Source organism: Strix uralensis, chromosome 6 (genome assembly GCF_047716275.1).
Source record: "Strix uralensis isolate ZFMK-TIS-50842 chromosome 6, bStrUra1, whole genome shotgun sequence".
Lineage (NCBI taxonomy): Eukaryota > Metazoa > Chordata > Aves > Strigiformes > Strigidae > Strix > Strix uralensis.
Genome location: NC_133977.1, coordinates 19,670,799 through 19,688,465, shown reverse-complemented (window position 1 = coordinate 19,688,465; position 17,667 = coordinate 19,670,799). Strand labels below are relative to the sequence as shown.

Here is a 17,667-nt window from a genome sequence, read left to right as displayed (position 1 = left end):
AAGGTAAAATGTTACATTACAGAAGAAGTCACTCTTACACTGTCTGAATGTGCTCCCCACCCATCCCCAACAAAGAAAAGGCATGATACTAACATGCAACATCCTTGCATACAACTGACTTTGAAGCATCACTTGGTGGTCCAACTCCTGCTCTATTTTCTGCACTGACACGAAATTCATACTCATTTCCTTCCAGGAGACCAGTTACTTTGCATCTAAGATCTGAAACTGGTTTCTTTGTTGCTCTGACCCATCTTAAGCCTTTCTTTTCTCTTCGCTCCACATAGTAACCTGTGATTTCACTTCCACCATCATCTACTGGCCTTTTCCAGGTAACTGTGACAGTATTTTTAGTCACATTTGTTACTTCTGGTTTTCCAGGAGGACCTGGGGGACCTGTTAAGGAAGAAGAAAGTACAGTTAAAACAAAAATCAAGTCTTCCGAGATTAATAAAGACACACTGGAACCTCTTAGCTTGTTCTACGTACCAAATCTATCCACCATTTTAACTGGTTCTGATTGTACTGGTTCACCCTTGCCGTATTGATTTACTGCTGAGACACGGAAAATATATTCATTTCCTTGAATGAGCTTGCTAACAACATGCCTACAGCTTTCAATATTTTCAGCAATCAATGTCCAGAGCAGTCGGCTAGTTTCTCTCTTTTCAAGAACATATGATTTGACTGGTGATCCACCATCTTCTGCAGGAGGTGACCATGTAAGAGTTGCTTTTTCTGCTGAAACGTTGCTGATCTCAATAGGCCCTGGAGGTCCTGGAACATCTAAAACTTTCACATGTACACTCTCTTGCTTAGTGCCAAAAGGATTGGTTGCAGTGATTGTGTATTCTCCAGAATCTTTTCTGGCTGCGTATTTAACGGTTAGAGTAGAAGAAGTTGGTGTCGTTTCAATGTGCACAAGCTCTGAAGGTCTAAAATCTTTTCCAGCTTTTGACCATGCTGAAGTTGGAGGTGGTTTGCCACGGATGCTAACAGCAGACACTGTAATGGTGTCTCCTGCTTTAACTGTTAAACCTTCCTTCAAAGTAGGATCGATAACAATGCTTGGTGCCTCTGTCAAAACAAACAAACACACCCCCCCAGATTATTATAACAAGAACATAGGGGGAAAAAAAAAAGAGGATTTGGTATTAATTATTTTTTTAAAAATCTACATTTTTAATGCCATCTACATACCATACTCATCCTTGCATATTATGGTTCCTGTGGATTCAGAGGGAGGACTGATAGCTCCAGCAGTATTCTTTGCTCTAATTCTGAACTCATATTTGGAGCCTTCAGTGAGGTCAGTTACAGTAAATGCACAGTCTGGAACATTCACATGATTAGCTTTTGTCCAAGTCTTTGAGGGTAAATCACGCTTTTCAACAATATAGCCAATTAACTTATGTCCACCATCATATTTTGGTTCTGTCCAAATGAGTGTCACTGAGTTCCTAGTTACATTGATAACTTCAGGTTTCCCAGGGGGATCTAGAAGAAAAAATAATAAATAAATAGTGGTCGAACAAAAGTTATTTCAAATTTCAGAATTTTCCTTTTTATTCTCCTGATGACTTACCAATAGGATCAAGTGCCACTACCGGTTCAGATGGCAGACTTGGTTTACCTACTCCAGCCATATTGATTGCCATTACTCTGAATTCATATTCCAGACCTTCAGTTAACCCTGTCACTCTGAAATCTTTCATTCTTATTGGTGTTTTATTTGCTCTCTTCCACAGAAGACTATTTCTTTCTTTGACTTCAATGTGATAACCTAGAAGATAAATGGTGAGATGAAAATATGAGGGGTTTTCTAGAAATCTTCATTTCTCATGGCATTGTGAAACATCATACTGCCTGTATGGCATGCCACATAGGCACTGTGCAAGACAAACATTGAAAAACAGATTAAGAAATGGATGTGGATATACATTACAGGTGTATGTAATTGCAATAATGAGATGTTTGCAAATGCAAATTGCTAATTTTATAGACCCAAGTAATGTAACATATAGGGAAGTTTGGTTTTCTTTCTTTAGATGTTTTGGTTGTGTGCAAAAATATTGTTTCTCAGTTACTCTTTTCCCAACTTTTAAGTTAAATTTTTAAAAAATTCATCATAGAGAAAGAGTGGGAAGTAAAACAGTGAAAACAATAGACCAACCAATCAATCAATCAATCACTCAATTTAAAGCATAAATGCCTGATAGGTTTATATTACCTTTTGACAGAGAGAAAGAGCTATTAAGAACTGAAATACTAGGGAGGCTTTAGGGGATATACCTGTGATTGGTGAGCCTCCAGTTCTTTTGGGATCAGTCCAAGTTAAAGCTACAGATTCATGCCGAACATCAACAATGTTGGGAGGTGGAGGAGCATCTGGCACATCTACACAGTATAAAAAAATGCAGTAACATTAAAAATAAATATCACTCCTAAAATATTTTTTTTCAGTTTTGAAAATTATAATGGATACTTACCAAATGGATGTTTTGCAATGACAGGGTCAGATTTAAGACCTTCACCTACTCCGTATTTATTTTCAGCCCTGATCCTGAATGTATATTCATTTCCTTCATGAAGCCTTGTAACTCTAAACATGGTTTTCTGGACTGCAGAGGCACAAGTCACCCACTTATTGTTTACATTATCTCTCTTCTCTAGGACATAGTTAGTGATTTCTGAACCACCATCATCTTTTGGAGGGCCCCACTTTAAGGTTATAGCATCGGCTGTGACTTCTTCAAATTTCACCGGACCTGTTGGTATGCCAGGTTTGCCAACAACTTTTACAGAAATAGTGCCTTCCTTGCTGCCAGCAACATTCTTCAGAGTTATTGTGTACTTTCCAGCATCAGCTTTCTGGCAGTCATGTACTACAAGTGTGGTGTTAACTGCTGTAGAGTCAAATGCAACTCTTCCGCTCTCAGTAAGTGCCTTGTCTTCATCTTTCTTCCAAGTTACAGTTGGGACAGGCTTGCCTTTAATTGGGATTTTAAGACGGAAATTGCTACCCTCTTTAGCTATATAGCACAAATCAGGTAGATCTCTTAAATCAAGATCAGGTGCCACTGTAAAAATAAAAGAAACCAATTATTCAACTATGCATAAACTCTATGATAAAATGGAGATGCTGTTTTAGAGGCATCGGATTTGTATGTATGCAGAGTAATGATACTAAGCATAAAATAAATGTAATTTAGGTAAGTGAATCATTGAATTAATGATCTTGCTTCTTACCAACATCATCTCTTGCCACAATTGTGAGCTCTGTTGGAGTTCCATATCCAGCATCATTTTGGGCTCTCACTCTGAAAGTGTATTCTTGTCCTTCTTTTAGGTCTCTCATCGAAAAATGGAGGTTCTTTGCCCGCATGACTTCTTGCCATTCATCTTCACCAATCAGGACCTCGACAATATATGCAAAAATACGGCTTCCACCATCACTGATAGGTTTTTTCCATACTAAATTGCATGATGATTTTGTTACAGCTGAAGCTTTTAGATCCACAACTGGCCCAGGTGTTTCTAGAAGAAAAGCATAGTAAGTGTCCATTCAAGCTAAAAATAAAAATGATTTGAATACCAAAATAGGCAAAATGGATTAATTTTTCTTACCAGAAGCTTTAACAGCATCACGAGTTTCACAGGGGTCACCAATACCATATTCATTTTCAGCAAAAACCCTGAAGAAGTAAGATTTGCCCTCTTCTAAGTTAGTTATCCTGCAGCTTGTCTTTGGACATTCTGTTGTTACTGTGGACCATGACTTTCTTTCTGCATCACGTTTTTCAACGACATAATTTGTGATTGGACTGCCACCATCTATTAGCGGAGGTTCCCATGTAATGAAGGCGGAATCCTTAGATGCTTCCTTTACAATCAGGTTAATTGGAGGGCCTGGAGTATCTAGATAAAAAAAACCACCCCACATTTGATTTAGTAAACAGAATACAAAAAATTAGTTAAAAAGTTAACAAATATATTATAATGGAGGAAACCCTGACACTTACCAAGTACTTTTACAACAATGGTGTATGCCTTTTTGCCACAGCTGTTCTCCAGACTGAGGACGTATTTTCCAGCATCATATTTGTTTACATTTTCACAACGCAGGAAGGTATCAAAATCAGTTGACTTGATGTCTAATCCTGGTCTATCTCTTAGGTTGGCACCCACTTTAGACCATGTAATCTTTGGAGGTGGACGTCCTCTTACTGGCACATAAAGTCTCATTGTGACTCCAGCACGCAACACAAGGACTTTTCTTAGTTCTGCATCAAGTTCTCCTTCAGGAGGAACTGTGTGTTTAACAAAAAACATGCAATTAAAACATCATCTTTAATACTATCACTAAAGTTGCTGTGACAAAAAGTCCTTCTGTACTAGCATTTCACTAGATTAACCAACTTGTTCTTATACCCGTGATGATGTTAGTGAGTTACTGTCCTGACTCCCATTCCAAGATAATTTGCAAATTTGGCATTTTTTGCACTGACTTCACTTCTTTTTTTTTTTTTTTTTTTTTTTTCCCCTGCCTTTTCTACTATCTACACTAATCATATAGAAGAAGTCTCCTAGTTCCTCTAGAATTCAAAAGAGTTTCAAATCCTCCTGGACTGTACTGCTTACCTTGAACAAAGACAGTTCTGTGAAGCAAAGCTTTTGTACATACAGCAAAATGCATACAGAAGCCAGCATGGCTCTTAAGGAATAAGTGTAATACAATTAAATAGTGTGCCACATAGATGCTTAGAATAGTAATCTTGGCTTCAAATTATGTAGAAGACAAGAAGAAGACTGGAAGTTTTAAGAATAGAAGAGAGATCTAAAAAGTCTAATTTTGGGATTAGAGAAAGAAAAAAATACCTGAAGACCCAAAATAGGAGGCAGAAGAGTATCTAGCATACAAAGGAAAACAGCAGACTCCAGTCAGATTCTACTCAGTTCCTAACTGCCCTATTCGCTTCCAGATAAAAACTTTTAGCTGACATTTTTTGAGAACTGACACATTCTGAATTAATCTGCTTCTGTGGTCTGTGACAAACCTTGCCTTTAGAACCCACCCCATGAATTAAAACAAAAATCAACAAGGTAATTTGTTTTCAGTGAACATACTTAAAATGTCTTTGGCAGTGTGTTTATCAGGAACATCACTTGGATCACTGTATCCAATCTTATTGACAGCATAAATGCGGAACTGGTACTCTGTATCTTCCATCAGCCCTGTTACCACAAATCGTGTAGCCTGTAAGTTCTTGGGTAGGTTGCATCTGACCCAGTTGTCTGTGTCAGCTCTTTTTGCTTCCACTAGATAACCAATAATAGGGCTTCCTCCATCATATGCTGGTTTGCTCCATGACAGGCTTATCGAATTACGAGTCGTATCAACCACTTTCGGGAAAGCAGGTGGGCCAGGAGGATCTGAGAATTAAAATAACATAAAGTTATTGTACCAAATGCTGTACAAAAGTATTTGGAAATAACATCGGAAAATTTTTAAGACTTTTAGCTTACATTGAGGATCACGAGCATACACTGCTTTAGATGGTGCGCTAGGCTTGCCAGGTCCGGCCTTATTCAACGCTATCACCCGGAACTCATATTCTGTTCCTTCTTGGAGTCCCGTAGCCTTAACAGTTCTTTCAATGACAGGCTTTCTGTTAACTTTTGTCCAGTTAAGAGCCTTAGTTTCACGCTTCTCAAGTATATAACCAGTTATTGGGGATCCACCATCACTAGCTGGTGGCTTCCAGCTAACAGTCATAAAGTCTTTCGTTACATTGCTAATTATCGGTGGATCACAAGGTCCGGGTACATCTGTGAAGATTTATTTGAAAATTATGTTCACATTCATAAGTGTACACAAAAAAAACAGTGACTAATGAAGGTATCCCACAAAGCACTTACCATATGGATTCTTAGCAACTGCTGGTTCAGTGAGGATAGGGTCTCCAACGCCATATTTGTTTTCAGCACATATGCGGAACTGATACTCATGTCCTTCTATTAGTTTCTCCACTGTGCAGCTTGTAATGGGTACATTGGCACTGACTTGGGCCCAGTTTGGTCTGCTTGTTTCACGCTTGTCTACAATGTAGTTAGTAATTTCTGAGCCTCCATCTTCCAGAGGAGGCTCCCAAGAAAGCATTGCACGATCTGCATATATATGTTTGATTTTAACGGAGGCCGGTGGACCAGGCTTATCTGGAAAAATTAACATTACATGGTTATAGCTCTATCTCTTGTTATATCATTTAACTATAAATGTATTTATTAACAGACAGTCTTTAGCTTACCAAGTACTTTAAGCTTAATGGTTGCTGACTTTGATCCACTTGCATTTTCAGCAGTAATAGTATAGTCTCCTGTTTGCTTCCTGTTAACACTGAACAACTCAACTGTAGCAAGATTTCTCTTAGTGGTAATCTTAACACCTTCAGAAGGCTTTAAAACTTCTCCTTCTTTCTTCCAGTTGATTGTGGGCATTGGCTTGCCATATACATTTGCCTCCAAACGCACATTAGTTCCAGCTTTTACTGTAAGCTGTGATTGCATAGACAGATCCAACTCTATTCTGGGCGGAACTGAAAGGAAAGAGCCTAAGAGTTAACCAATCTAGTAAGAGATAAACATCTCATTCTTCACATGAGTGTTAGTTCAATATGCACAGACTCTTATCAGAGTTCTCACATGCTTTTACATTTCTTACCATTTTCTGGATGAATGGTCACTGGATCAGAAGGTTCTGAAGGTCGGCTAATGTTAACTGCTGTCTTGGCAATTGCTCTAAATTGGTACTGAGCATTTTCTTCCAAATCAGTAGCAGTGTACTCTTCTAGAGGTATTTGATGTGGAGTTGTATTGCACCGAACCCACTTATCACCAGGTAATTTGCAAGCTTCAACAAAGTAGCCAATAAGTTTGCTACCACCATCATGCTTTGGTCTTGTCCATACCAGTGATGCGGTACTCTTAGTGACATCAATAACTTCAGGTTTTCCGGGGGGATCTAAGGCAAATAAGATCATGTTATAGTCTGTTTTGCTGAAAAGCTAACATACTAAAAAATGGCTTTAATAGTGCTGGATCCTGTTTGCAGCATACCCACATGGTGCACTCACAGTGCAGTCACAGTAAACATGAAAATCTAAACATAAGGGCAAACTGAAGATAATAGAGTTGCAGATACATTGAAAATTACCATAAAAACAGTAGTCTGTTGCAAATTATTAGTATGTTTGGCTTACCAACTGGTGCTCTTGCTGTGACAAACTCAGTTGGTTTACTAGGTTTACTTGCTCCAGCTCTGTTCAATGCATAAATTCTGAAAGTATACTCAAGACCTTCGATGAGTCCCACACAAGGGTATTCTGTGGAGCGCACAGCTGTGTCATTAGCTTTCACCCACAATAAACTGTTCCTTTCTTTGCGCTCAATGAGATAACCAGTGATTGGACTGCCTCCATCACTATCTGGTCTATCCCAGGCAACAAAAATGCAGTCCTTATTGACCTTGGTAATACGTGCATTCTTTGGTTCACTAGGAACATCTAGAAAGAAATACAAAGAAGGATATCAATCACATGCTTTCTTACTAGGAGGACTAACAAGAGAAATGCTGCTATCAAAAACTGACATACCAAATGGGAACCTTGGAATCATCTTGCCAGAAGTAAGTGGCTCAGAAATCCCAAAACGATTTTCAGCACGAACACGGAACATATACTCTTCTCCAGGAATCAGTTTTCCAATTCTGCAGCTTGTCTTTGTGACAGAAGCTAAAGCTGTGACCCAGTCTCCTCGACTTACATCACATTTCTCAACTACATAGTTTGTAATGTTACTGCCACCATCTTCAAGAGGTATATGCCATGCAAGACTGCAAGCATCAGCATCTATTTCAGAAATATCAAATGGAGGCTGTGGCGGACCTGGTTTATCTGCACGAAAAAGTATATTAAGAAAAAAGGGATGAGAGAAAATGTTAACTACTGGAATATACTGAAAGTAGTTTTGTATAAAGCTGGGTTTAAAGATAATCAAATGGAACATACCCATGACTATCACTCTGATTTTCTGACTATCAGTACCAGAGCTATTTTCTGCAGTAAGAGTGTAAAAATCAGAATCTTTTCTAGTCACATCCTTAATGATAAGAACAGAAGACTTTTCTGCTTTATGCACAGCAAGACGACTGGATGTAAGTACATCTTGATCTCCTTTCAACCATTTACAGACTGGCTGAGGCTTCCCATATACATGAGCTTCAATTCTCAGTTTCTTTCCAGCTTTAATGTGGACGTGATCAGGCATCAGAATCTTAGGCGGGACTGAAAAAAAACCACACACAGATATATAAATTCAACTTGTGTGACATATTAATTTATTTTTTCTTATTTTTCCATGTGAAAGGTCTCTGCTTCTCTCTCAAGTGGAATCACCAGTAAGAATGACTTGATAATTTTTAATTTAGGTTCCACTTATAGACAGCTAGAGATTCTGCAGTGGGCAATAACTGTTCCAGTCTTATTTTTACATTCTTGTACAGGTTATAAGAGACTATTTTTGAATTTGGATTGCCTTCTCACATATTTATGTAGAGGCTTGTGCACTGTTAATGCATGACATTTAATTTGTCTTTATATCTGGAACTTGTTGCTCACTTAGTGCTGACTTTCTACAAGACAAACATGAAAGAGAGTAAAGAAAGACTGATGTTCTCACTGAACTAAATCAATTTCCACAGTCAAACTTTTTATACCCTTGAACTATTATTCAAGTAGAGCCTTTTCTCCTACTTCTTCATTTGCACAAAATCTTTCCGATTTCTTCCAAAAGAAACATGGCAGTATGAGTTGTGTACTTCCTGCCATTGGCTAGTTTTCCTTCTCTTTTGCTGCTGTACTTCTCTCTTCCTCTTTCCATGTCATGAATGAAGATTCTTCTCATCTGCCCCTTACTCCTACGTCTTCCTGTGCCTCAGGCACCCTAACACCTTAATTAGGCCAACCTGTCCTCCCTGCCTTTTGCTTTCCATTCTCAACAAACTCTACAATATAAACAACTTGTTTTCTCTTATCTTAAAACAGCTCCCACTTTTGGCCCCATTTATCTCTCAACCTACCACTCAGACTCTTTTTCTCTTTCATTTTAAGTTGATTGAGTGTATTTATTATTTCTCCTTAGTTCCTATTTTATGGTTTCAATTGAAACCATATTTGCAAAGAACTTTAATATTTCTGAATTAGTGGTCAACTCTCATCTTTTCTGACCTGTCAAAATATTCAATACAGCTAACCATAATCTTCCATAAAGCATATGTCTTTCTGGCCCTCACTCAAAGAACTAGAATTCTTGCTCATTGCATTATTAAAGTGAATATTGCAACATAGGTAGTATTTAAATTGCTACTTACTGAGTTGTTCTTTAATTTCAAATACTCCTTCAGTTTCTCTTGGCAAACTTACTCCTACAGCATTTCTAGCTGCCACTCTAAACTTGTACTTCTTTCCCTCTTTCAGACCAGCTACAACAATGGAGAGATCTTTAACAATTGAATATTCTGTCCAGCGATCCGCTGGTTGCTCATCTTCTTTGTAGCTAACAATGTACCCATCAACTTTAGAGCCTCCATCACGCAGTGGTGGCAGCCAGCCTAAGGTAGCACTATTCTTCGTAATTTCAGTAACTTCAAGTTTTCTTGGTGGATCAGGTTCACCTTTCAGGGGAAAAAAATGAAACACATTAAACATTGAATTTTTGAGATTTTCTGACTGCTGAATACTTGTTGAATTATTGGATGCTATCCATGTTAACTCAACAAGAACAATACAGAAAACAGCAAAATCCTTGCAAAGGTACTATATTCACAAATTGTATTACTTGAAAGAAACCGACACAGAAATGTTTATGTTTATCATTGACTAGTTCATAGCATTGTCCAATTTAGAAACACCAACTTTCAAAAAATGCAAAATCTTATTAAAATAAGAGAAAAAACATAAAATGTGCATAAAGGCATACTTACTTAGGGGATCTGTTGCTAGAACCGGTTTTGGTATGTCACTTGGAACACCTGACCCATATTCATTTACTGCTGTTACTCTAAAGAAATATTCATTTCCAGGTACAAGGTTAGCTATGTGGAAACTAGTTTTCTTTAGTTCTGCAGTGACTGTTCCCCAGGTCTTCCTGTCAGCCTCACGTTTCTGCAGGATGTAATGAGTCACTGGGCTACCACCATCATTCTCTGGAGGTGCCCATGAAAGATGGCATGACATCTTGGTGACATCTGAAGCCTTGAAGTCCACCACAGGTCCAGGAGTATCTATAAAGAAATTTCAATTTATGCTAGTCTTTTCTTCTTTAATAAGTTAAAATTAAAAGGGGCTAACAGCTTCCTATACAAGGGGGGGTTGTGTTAGCTGATGCAGTTGTGTGCAAAAAGTGTAGCACCTGGGAGTCATAAAAATTACTGCAATGAACATTCAATATAGTTAAAAAACTGTCTAGAGGTATTTCTCTCATTACTTACCCAGGACTCTGACGTTCACAAACACAGCCTTTTCTCCAGCTGCATTAACAAGTGTTAACGAATATTTGCCTGAGTCATCACGTGTTGAATTGGGAATGACACAGAAGGCCATAGTGTCAACTAGATCAACTTGTCCTTTCCTGATAACATTATCAATACCCATTCTCCTCCACGTGACTTTTGGTGCTGGACGACCCCTAATAATGGCAAAAAGTCTAATAGGGCATCCTGCCCTGACTGTGACTAGCTTTCTCATGCTTGCATCCAACTCAATCTCAGGAGGTTCTGAAAGACAAAATTAAAGAAATGAAATGCAAAGATTAGCACATGAAATAATATAAAACCAGAGCAAATGAAGTCTGTATGTAAACACTCATAAAGAGGATGGGAAAACTCACCAAGTATTTCTTTGGGAGACACAGCTTCTTTCAGTTCAGCCGGTCGGCCAAGGCCAACCTGGTTTTGGGCAGAAACTCTGAACTCATATAATTGATTCTCATCCAGGCTGGTGGCCGTAAATTCTGTATGAATAAGTTGAGCAGCAACATTGCATCGTTTCCATCCTGCTTCAGGATCAGCACCCTCAACTTTTGGTCTAATTTCCACTACATATCCAATAATTGGAGCACCACCATCATACACTGGTTTTCCCCAGCCAAGAGTTATGGAACTCTTTGTGCTATCAACCACTCTCAAGTTTGTGGGAGGACCAGGTGGTTCTGAAAGATGATAAAAATTACAGACAAAAACATCGTTATGCAATGTAGCGATCTGTTATATTAATGTTAAAACAAAATACAGTAGAATACAGTGGTATGATACCTATTGGGTCTTTTGCTACTACAGGTCTTGATGGCAAGCTTGGTTCTCCAAGTCCAACTTCATTTTCAGCACTGACGCGGAACTGATATTCATGACCAGGGATGAGATTAGTAACCTTCTTGCGTCTCTCTGGGATTGGAGTCTTAGTAACAGGAACCCATCTTAGTGATCGTTTCTCTTTCTTCTCTAAAATGTATCCTGTAATTGATTTGCCACCATCATATTCTGGTGGATTCCAAACTACAGTCATCTCTTCTTTGCTAACTCTTGTGACGTCTGGAGGGTCAGGGCGTCCAGGTCTATCATATTTTGTTTTTGCAATAATTGGGTGGGTTTCTGTTGGTGGACCAGTGCCCATTTTATTCTCTGCACGAACTCTGAATATATATTCATTACCTTCAATGAGGCGTGTCACATTTGCATAGTTTGTTAGGACAGAGGAAGAGTATGTAGACCAAACCATACGCTTGCTTTCACATTTTTCCAGGATGTAGTTCTGTATTTCACAACCACCGTCATCTTCTGGAGGGTCCCAAGTAACAGTACATCTATCACTTGAAATGTCAGTGACTTTCAAGTTTCTTACAGGACCTGGTTTATCCAAGACAATAACAGTAGCATATGCTACAAAACTACCAGCTGTGTTAGTTGCAGTGATCACATATTTCCCACCATCACTGCGCCTTGATTTTGTGAGAACAAACTTAGATGTGTCAGAAGTTGTTTCAATACTGACTCTTGGAGATCTGGTTAGATCTGTGGCATCTTTGTCTTTTGTCCATACAACTTCAGGCTGTGGTTTTCCTCTGACTCCAGCCTCAATTCTAATTGTGTCACCTGCCTTCACAGTTAGCACCCCACTTAACTTCAAGTCTAGCACTGGTTTCTGCAGATCTTCCTTCACAACAACTTCAGCTGTTCTTACCCAGCCACTTTCACCTGCCTCATTCTTGGTTTGAACTCGGAATTGGTAAACCTTGTTTTCAACACATTTATCTACCATGTAGTGTGTTTCTTTAATGCTGCCTTTGTGAACCCTTTCCCATTCATCTGAATCTTTCAGTTTTCTCTCAACATGATAACTTAAATTGGGACTTCCACCATCATAATCTGGCCTTCTCCATTTCAGATACACAAATGTCTTTCCTTTCTCTGCAATGTGAAGATTTTCTGGCTCTCCAGGCTTGTCAATAGGATTGATGGCAAGGATGGGAGTCTTGGTCTCAATGCAAGGACCTGGACCTATTTTGTTTTCTGCACAAACTCTGAAGAAGTATTCACGGTTCTCTATAAGATTTGCCTTTACTAATCGTTTAGTGATATCAGAGGAGACAATTGACCATCCCCTCTGGTTTGGTTGACGGTACTCTACTATGTAATTTGTAATTTCAGAGCCACCATTATCCACCGGACTCTCCCAAGCGATCATACAAGAATCTTTTGTGACATAACTTATTTTCAGGTTCTGACATGGTCCAGGTCTGTCAAGTACATTAACAACAGCAAAAGCTTGAGCATGTCCACAGCTGTTCTTAGCTGCTATTATATATTTGCCATGATCAGATCTTTTGGCTTCTTTCACTTGCAGTTCAATATTAGGTAGATCATGGACTATTTCAACACGCTTTTCTTGGACTAGTACTTTGCCATCTTTAGACCATGTTATGTCAGGATCTGGCCTGCCTTTTACTTTACCAGTAATACGGATTGTTTGGCCTACTCGGACAGTAATTAAGTCTCGACAGGTCACATCTAGGCTTACTTCTGGAGGAGAAAGAATATCCTTTGCAAGTACAGTTTCTGCCAGTTCTCTTGGTTCTCCCTCTCCCACAATGTTGACAGCTTTTATACGGAATTTATATTCATTTCCTTCTATTAACCCAGGTACTCTGAAAGCACACTGTCTAATGAGTTCATCCTTATTAATCCTATTCCACTGCGTAGTTCCAGTTTTCTGACATTCCACAATGTATCCCAGAATCGGGCTGCCACCATCTTTGAGGGGCTTTGTCCACACAAGATCAGCTGTTTCTTTGGTTTTGTCTTTTAATTTTGGATTTATCGGTGGTCCAGGAGGAGTGATAGGACGTGATGCTTTTATTGGATCAGAGCTTGGAGATGGTTTGCTTAAGCCCACCATGTTTTCTGCAAAAACTCTGAATTCATATGTGTTGCCTTCAAAAAGACCAGTGACTCTGTATTTCATATCAAGTATTGGCGTCTTATTGACACGCACCCATTTACCAGACGCTTCCCGACGTTCAAGTATATAACCGGTTATTGGAGTTCCACCATCAGATTTTGGCAGAGTCCAAGACACTGTTGCAGCATTTTCTGTAATATCATAAACAGTTGGTTTACCAGGTGGGGATGGTGGGTCAAACATATGTTTTGCAATTGTTGGTTCTGAATCAAGGGGTGCACCAATGCCTATCTTATTTTCTGCTCGAACACGGAAAATATATTCACAGCCTTTCTGCAGTCGTGGAATCTTAATTTTTGTGTGACTTGTTCCAGAGCTAACCACTCCCCAAGTTTCTTTCTTTGACTGACGCTTCTCAACAATATAATTTATTATAGGACTCCCACCATCATCTTTAGGAGGGCGCCAAGAAATAACCATATGTTCTGGTGTTACTTCAAGAATATTAATTGGACCAGTTGGTGGGCCAGGAACATCCAAAACTGTAAGATGTAGAGCAACAGTTTTGCTGCCAGCTGCATTAGATACTGTGAGTAGATATTCTCCTGTATCTTTTCTTATACAGTCTTTGATGGTAAGTACAGTTGAAAAATTGTCAGTCTCAATCTTGTGTCTGCCATCTGTTTTTATTTCAATGCCATCAGTAACCCATTTTGCAGTGGGAACTGGCACACCTCTCATAATCGCAGGAAGTCTTACTGTGGTGCCAGCTTTAACAACAAGACCTTCAATTAACTTCACATCTAGTTCCACGGATGGAGGTACTGAAATTAGAGAAAAATAGAAATTACTTTTTCAGGGGAAATGTTTAAAGAGAGAAAGAATCAGTGAAACATGAAAAACTAAAAATTACCTAGTTTTTCTTGACACTCTATGGGTATAGTTGTATCTGGAAGGCTAAGACCAACAATATTCTGAGCTTTCACACGGAATTTGTATATTTTTCCTTTTTGTAGGCCTGTAACAACACAGTCTAGCATAGGGACTGTCTGGAACTTTGTCCACTCATCTGCACCATCTTCTTGATATTCCACCAAATATCCCGTTATCTCAGCACCACCATCACGATCTGGTCGATTCCAAACAAGGGAAACTTCAGTCTTGTCAACATCTACATGATGCAGATTCTTTGGTGGCCCTGGAGGATCTTTTAAAATACAAAATCAAAATGGTTACTAGCATGGCCAGTCTATGGTAGCAGTGTGTCATGTTCACATTAGTACCAACAAGATAATCTCAAAAATTAACCAGAACAACATAAACAAAACAAATCATATAACCGAAAAACACTTACGCAGTGGATCTACAGCTTTAATAGGCTTGAGTGTTTCCACATATGGACCTCTACCAAATTGATTCTCAGCTGCAACTCGGAAGAGATACTGAGTGCCTTCAATTAGATATTTAGCCATGTGACTGCGTTTCTTGGAGGTTGATGAGATGGCTACCCACTGCGCAGAAGCTACATCTCTCCTTTCCACCACATAGTTGGTAATGACAGAGCCACCATCATCTTCTGGTTCCATCCAAGTGAGATAACAAGAATCGCTTCTAACTTCACTGATTTGCAGATTTCTTGGTGGACCGGGCTTATCTAATATTGACAAAAATTGAATCTGTTATCTCTTTGATAACTAAAGCATTTTTTACAAGACTTAGTAAATTTCAAGAGAAATGCATATATTTTGTGTAAACTTTAGTCCTTTTTCTACTGTGCATTTATTATAACTCAGTTTATTGATATTTTCCAGACATTCCTTTATTTCTTAATCTCTAGTTATAAAATAAAAACATGCAGTACAAAAGGAAAATCAAAAAGATTACCTAAGACCACGACTTTTACTGAAACAGTCTTTGAACCAGCTGGATTTTCAACTGTCAGGGAGTAAATTCCACCATCTTCATGGACAGTGTTACGAATTTCAAGCTTACTGCCAACTCCTGTAACCTCAATATCAGCTTTGGGTGAGACCTCATGATCTCCTTTCTTCCAAGAAACTTTTGGGAATGGAACACCTTTAATAACAGCACTAAGTCTCAGGGTATCTCCAGCTTTTACATGCTGTTCTCGGGCCATATTAGCGTCAAGTATCAGCTCAGGAGGTTCTGGAATCAAAATTATATGTTTTTAGAAAATGAGGGAAAAAATTTCTTCTTAGGTAAACTCCTCTGCTTTTATTAAACTTACCAAGTCTGTCCTTTACTTCTACTGGATCAGGAACATAGGCTGGTTCAGATTCACCTGCTGCATTCACTGCCTTGACCCTGAACTTATAGGTCAAACCCTCAGTAAGGCCAGTGACTTTGTATTTTGTTTCAGGACAAGAATCTGCTGTAAGATTGGCCTTTTTCCATTCTTCATCTCCAACTTTCTGATACTCAACAAGGTAGCCAATTATCTTGCCATTACCATCATGGCGTGGTGGTTGCCAAGATAAATCAACTGAATTTTTAGTTTTATCTACTGCTTCTGGATTAACAGGTGGACTTGGTTTTGCTGTTTAAAAAGCAAGAAAAGAAAGAAATGGGGAAAAAAAGAGAAACTATTAAAATTATTTTCTAACTGAAATGAAGAGTGGATTAAAATTTAAATGAGAAATGAAATTTAATACTTTACCAATTGGGTCTCTAGCAAAAATTGGCTTTGATGGTGGACTAGGATCACCAACGCCAATTTCATTTTCTGCTGAAACACGGAATTCATATTGACAGCCTTCAAGAAGGTCAGGTACTTTGAACTGAGTACTGGGGAAAATCGGGTCTTTGGTAACTTTGACCCATCTTGTAGCCATTGTTTCTTTCTTTTCTACAATATAATTTGTTATTGGCTTGCCTCCATCATATGGTTTGTTCCAAACCACTACTGCAGAGTTTTTGGTAACATCCTTAATGATTGGTTGCTCAGGTGCATCAGGAACACCTTGGGGGAAAAAAAAAGAGTTTATGAACACTACAAACAGAGTAAAGATTAAAACATCAAAGTAAGATTGCAAATGAATAACATACGGAAACGGTCCTTGGCTTTCATCTCATCAGAGATGAGAGGATCACTTATGCCGTAAAGATTTTCAGCATAAATTCGAATTTGATATTCTTTTCCTTCAAGCAGCTTAGGTATTTTGCATGTTGTCTTAACTGTGGCAGATGTAACTGGCATCCACAGGTCTCTGTGTGCATCCTTCTTCTCAATAATATAATTTGTAATTTCACTGCCTCCGTCATCTAATGGAGGTTTCCAGGAAACTACCATATGATCTTTATGAACTTCATCAAATATAACTGGGCCTACTGGAGGTGATGGGCGATCTGTTTAAGAAGAAATAAAGCATATCCACGCTTTTATAAGAACTTCAGATAATGACATAAATTAAACAGTGTCAATGCAGTAAATATATTATGAAACTAGAGACTTGGCATCACAGTTTTAATAAGGAATCAAGAATTCAAGACTATTTCTCTTTAATATGTGTTTGACTCACTGCACTTAATTCCTTAATGCTTATAAGGTATTTGGTGACTGACATTTTCTACAGTGTTGACATTCTCTAAATGTATGTAGGGACATTAAATTATTCATGCTGAATAAACTAAGACAGAGTTAACTATGTACTCAAAATGAATAAATAGTATTTCAGCATAAATGAGAATGCAGTAAATCAAATTATTTTAATAAAGAACACATTTTAATATTTACATTTTATAGAATCCAGTGAATTCTAATCACTACTAAATATCACAGACAATACTGTTGTTCAGTGAAACCTACCAACAACATTAACTTGACAAAATCCTTTTCTTGATCCTGTGCTGTTCTCCACAGTAACACAATATTTGCCTGAGTCTTCACGGACAGATTTTAGTATCCCCAAGCAAAGAGTTGTAGGAGTTGTCTTGATCTTTGTACGGTCATCTTCTTTCACAACAATATCATCCTTTAGCCAAGTAACCTTTGGTGCAGGCTTGCCTGAGTAACGTCCAGTCAGGCTGAAAGCTTCACCAACCCTGACAATAAGTTTGTCTCTAAAGTCAAGGTCAAGTGATGGAGGAGCTGAAAGACGATATTAAAAAACACAATGCCCGCAAATGTCAGCAATAT

The 17,667-nt window shown here is 38.5% G+C and overlaps 1 protein-coding gene across 1 annotated transcript in view; it reads right to left on the bottom strand.

Moving 5' to 3' along the window:
• TTN (titin) overlaps positions 1-17,667 on the bottom strand; it is a 242,891-nt gene that overhangs the window by 45,263 nt on the left and 179,961 nt on the right. The window contains exons 240-268 of the mRNA XM_074873084.1: positions 17,338-17,619; positions 16,578-16,877; positions 16,189-16,491; positions 15,760-16,068; positions 15,396-15,677; positions 14,866-15,165; positions 14,425-14,718; positions 11,369-14,335; positions 10,945-11,265; positions 10,547-10,831; positions 10,040-10,339; positions 9,428-9,730; positions 8,067-8,342; positions 7,653-7,952; positions 7,260-7,562; positions 6,722-7,021; positions 6,309-6,596; positions 5,920-6,216; positions 5,527-5,829; positions 5,128-5,433; positions 4,023-4,310; positions 3,628-3,918; positions 3,250-3,537; positions 2,490-3,080; positions 2,293-2,397; positions 1,586-1,783; positions 1,201-1,497; positions 490-1,077; positions 94-396 (exon numbers count right to left, since the gene is read on the bottom strand). Of these exons, the coding sequence (XP_074729185.1) occupies positions 94-396; positions 490-1,077; positions 1,201-1,497; positions 1,586-1,783; positions 2,293-2,397; positions 2,490-3,080; positions 3,250-3,537; positions 3,628-3,918; positions 4,023-4,310; positions 5,128-5,433; positions 5,527-5,829; positions 5,920-6,216; positions 6,309-6,596; positions 6,722-7,021; positions 7,260-7,562; positions 7,653-7,952; positions 8,067-8,342; positions 9,428-9,730; positions 10,040-10,339; positions 10,547-10,831; positions 10,945-11,265; positions 11,369-14,335; positions 14,425-14,718; positions 14,866-15,165; positions 15,396-15,677; positions 15,760-16,068; positions 16,189-16,491; positions 16,578-16,877; positions 17,338-17,619 (11,568 nt within the window). The remainder of the gene's footprint in view (positions 1-93; positions 397-489; positions 1,078-1,200; positions 1,498-1,585; positions 1,784-2,292; positions 2,398-2,489; positions 3,081-3,249; positions 3,538-3,627; positions 3,919-4,022; positions 4,311-5,127; positions 5,434-5,526; positions 5,830-5,919; positions 6,217-6,308; positions 6,597-6,721; positions 7,022-7,259; positions 7,563-7,652; positions 7,953-8,066; positions 8,343-9,427; positions 9,731-10,039; positions 10,340-10,546; positions 10,832-10,944; positions 11,266-11,368; positions 14,336-14,424; positions 14,719-14,865; positions 15,166-15,395; positions 15,678-15,759; positions 16,069-16,188; positions 16,492-16,577; positions 16,878-17,337; positions 17,620-17,667) is intronic.